Source organism: Syngnathus acus, chromosome 16 (assembly GCF_901709675.1).
Source record: "Syngnathus acus chromosome 16, fSynAcu1.2, whole genome shotgun sequence".
Lineage (NCBI taxonomy): Eukaryota > Metazoa > Chordata > Actinopteri > Syngnathiformes > Syngnathidae > Syngnathus > Syngnathus acus.
In genome coordinates this window covers 56,654-60,120 of record NC_051101.1, presented here as the reverse complement: position 1 = coordinate 60,120, position 3,467 = coordinate 56,654, and the positions used below count along the sequence as shown (strand labels likewise).

Genomic DNA, 3,467 nt, shown 5'->3' with positions numbered 1-3,467 from the left:
CCTTCTGGTTGGTCCATGTATATTTCTTCCTCAATGGGAGCATGCAAATATACAGTTTTAACATCCATTTGGTGGATAATAAGATCATTCTGGACTGATATTTGCATTAGGGTTCGTACAGATGTCATGTTTGCTGTTGGTGCAAATGTCTCTTGGTAGTCTATTCCTTGTGTTTGGTTGTAACCTTTTGCTACAAACCTTGCTTTGAATATTTGTCCTTGTTCATTTTCTTTGAGGGCGTAGACCCATTTTCCTCCAATGGTATTTCTACCAGTAGGTAAAGTAGTCAGTTCAAATGTGTCATTCTCTTTCAGGGATTTGATTTCTTCTGTCATTGCCTGTTTCCACCTTGTTGCCTTTGGTGACATCAGTGCCTCTTTATAGGTTTGGGGAATTCCACATGTTGCTCTGTAACAATAATCAACACTTACAGAATTTACATTAGCTAGCACTTTGCAGTTAGATATGTAATCCTCTAAATATTTAGGAGGCTTTCTTTCTCTGTTAGGGTAGCGTTCAGTTTGGTTTTGATCATCAGACTCATTTCTTTCTGTGTCAAGGTTTGGTTCATTTGTGTTGATTTCTTCTTCTCTAGGAGTTCTATTCTCTGCTGCATTTTCATTTTGTTGTTCTGTACTTTCCTTTGAAGGCACTACATGCTCATAAGTCTGAATTTCTGTGTCACATTCATTAGTCTGTGTTTGTTGTTCAACAGTGTTCTTTTTGATAAATCTCACGAGTCTGTGTTTTGACACTTTTCCTGTGTGGGGGTAATAAACCAGGTATGCTGGGCTATTTTTACTATACCCCACAAATATTCCTTTTCCACATCTGGGATCAAGTTTCTTGTGATCATGTATGTATGCATAACAGTCTGACCCAAATATCCACAGTTTTGAGAGATCTGGTCTTTTCCCTGTTAACATCTGATATGATGTACTTTTAGTCCTGTTACTGTAGCATCTGTTGCGAGTGTGTGCTGCATTTTGAATGGCATAAGGCCATAATTCTTTTGGCAGCCCCTTTTCTAGTAAAAGACACCTCCCCATTTCAAAGAGAGTTCTCCATTGTCTCTCAGCTGTGCCATTCTGATGAGGAGAATATGGCGCAGATGTCTCATGTTTTATACCTTTTTCCCTTAAAAGAGACTGGAAGGAACTGCTTGTGAATTCAGTGCCATTGTCCGATCTAATGCACTTAACACTGCCATATGGTGCACAGTCAGCTAGAAACATTGCTGTGGCCTCTGTGGTGTCACTTTTCTGTTTTAGAAAGTAAACTGACACTGCCCCTGAAAAATCATCTGTGAATATTATAGCATATTTGTGACCACTTTGGCCACTTGGTTCAATGGGGCCGGCTAGATCAGTGTGCACCAACTGTAATGGCTCACTCGCTTTTGGGTCGCTTTGTCTGTTTCTGTCGTTAGTGAATTTCCCTTCTGTGCACACATTACAATCTAACATGTCACTGCCTGTGATTTTCATGCCCTCTACAACATCAGGTAGCTTTAACACATCTCTAACATTACAATGTCCTAAAATTTCGTGCCATGTTTTCACATCACAAGTCAGATTAACAGTGTCACAGGACATCATGTCATTGAATGATGTTTCATTATTTACCGTTTTCAAATAGTAGAGTCTGTTGTATTCTTCGATGTAGAAGACTGTCCCATATTTGTTCACCAGTTCACTCTGTCCCTTCTTGAAGATCACCTGTGCTCCATAGGTTGTAGCTGCCTTCACTGAAAATATGCTCTGAGGGTAGGATGGGATGAACAGAGCATCTCTCAATGTGATGGTGGTACAGTGTCCTTGTACGTCCTGTAGAGAGACGTTGGCATCTCCCCTCTTGAGTGCGACGTTATTTGTCCTGGATCCATCAGCAAGCTCCATGTAGTGTTTCTCAGGATCAAAAGTCTCATCAAACTTTATGAACTTGTTCTTCTCCGTAATGATGTGTGAAGTAGCACCACAGTCCACCATTAGTCCTTCTCTTCTTATGTCAGTAGGCAGAAGTCTTTGACTAACTTTAAATACAAAAGTCTGCTCTTCTTTCTTGTCCTCTTGTTTTTCTACAGTTAGTTTTGCATCATCTCTGTACTTGGTTTTTCTTCTACATGTCTCATCACTGTGTGTCGAGCTTCTATGGTAGCTACACCATCTAGGTGTTCCCTTTTGGCGACAATCTTTTACAAAATGTCCTCGGTTTCCACATCCATGACAGATGATTGAGGTTAAATCAACCTTCATCACATTATCTGTTTTCACTTTGTTGTCGAATTTCTCGGTTTCCTCATAACTTCGTAGGTTGCTTTTGAACTGTGTGAATGTTAAATCGTCACTGCTTTGAGTTGTGTGAATAGCAAATGGCTTGTAAGCTTCAGGAAGCCCCTTTAAAATCATAGCGATAATAAGTCCATCACTGATGACTTCTTTTGCATTTCTTAGGGAGGTCACTGCTTTTTCAGCTCGGATAATATAATCTATCACTGTCTCATCAGGTTTCTTCTGTAAAGACGTCAGCTCTGTGTACAGTGCGATGATTCTAGGTTTGCCTTTACTATTGTAGTGGTCACGGAGTATTTTTAAAGCTTTTCTTCCGTCGTCAGTCGCATCTCTCATTACCAGTGAAAGGCTTTTATCATCAAGAAACTGAATCAGTTCAGCGTAGCATTCAGCATTCTTCTCTGCATCTGGATTATTGTCTGATAATATAGTGTCCTTTAGGCCAATTATCCGCATGTGGCCGAGAAACTTTGTCTCCCAGAGTTCGTAACCGTTTTCGTCTCCGTTGAACACTAACCTCTGCCATCTTCCTCCTGTTGTGTTACGCCTGGGCACATAACCTGTTGAGTTCGAAGAGTTTTCTTCTTCTTCGGCCATGTTCTCTTAATAATGCACACACTTGGTTGGTTGATTACTTTTCCCGTTTATTTTATTGTCCGCAACACAGGAGGGCAAAAATACACGCGCATCAAGTTTTGCATGCGGTTCGCACTACATAACAACCCGGAACAGGAAGTGAAGTCATCCATGATCACCAAAACAAAATCACCTCCAAAATAAAACGACAATAGTAAAGAACATCTTTCCACAACAAAAGATAAACCAACACTTTCACTCAGGAGAACATAAATCCAACAAATACAATTAAAAATGCTTCTATAACATAAACCAAACGTTGCAGGTGGTCATTTCTTCATGCGCAGTGATAAACTCGGCACTCTGAAGCACCCAAGAGCACTTATTACTTTGCCAACCTGACCAGAGTGACGGGAGAGGCACCATCCAGAAAACGTTCTCAGCTCGTCGAGAAAATGCGATTTAAGCAATAAAACTAAACATGCTTATAAAACATAAACCAAACGTTGCAGGTGGTCATTTTTTCATGCGCAGTGATAAACTCGGCACTCTGAAGCACCCAAGAGCACTTATTACTTTGCCAACCTAACCAGAGTGACG

At 40.5% G+C, this 3,467-nt stretch overlaps 1 protein-coding gene across 1 annotated transcript; it reads right to left on the bottom strand.

Moving 5' to 3' along the window:
- Positions 1 to 321: 321 nt before the first annotated feature.
- Positions 322 to 3,102, bottom strand: LOC119136354. The gene is made up of 2 exons (XM_037274702.1): positions 1,626 to 3,102; positions 322 to 408 (listed from the first exon to the last, which is right to left on the bottom strand). The coding sequence occupies exons 1-2, from the start codon at positions 2,886 to 2,888 to the stop codon at positions 379 to 381; spliced, it is 1,293 nt and encodes a 430-aa protein (XP_037130597.1). The 5' UTR covers positions 2,889 to 3,102; the 3' UTR covers positions 322 to 378.
- Between the last annotated feature and the right edge of the window lie 365 nt (positions 3,103 to 3,467).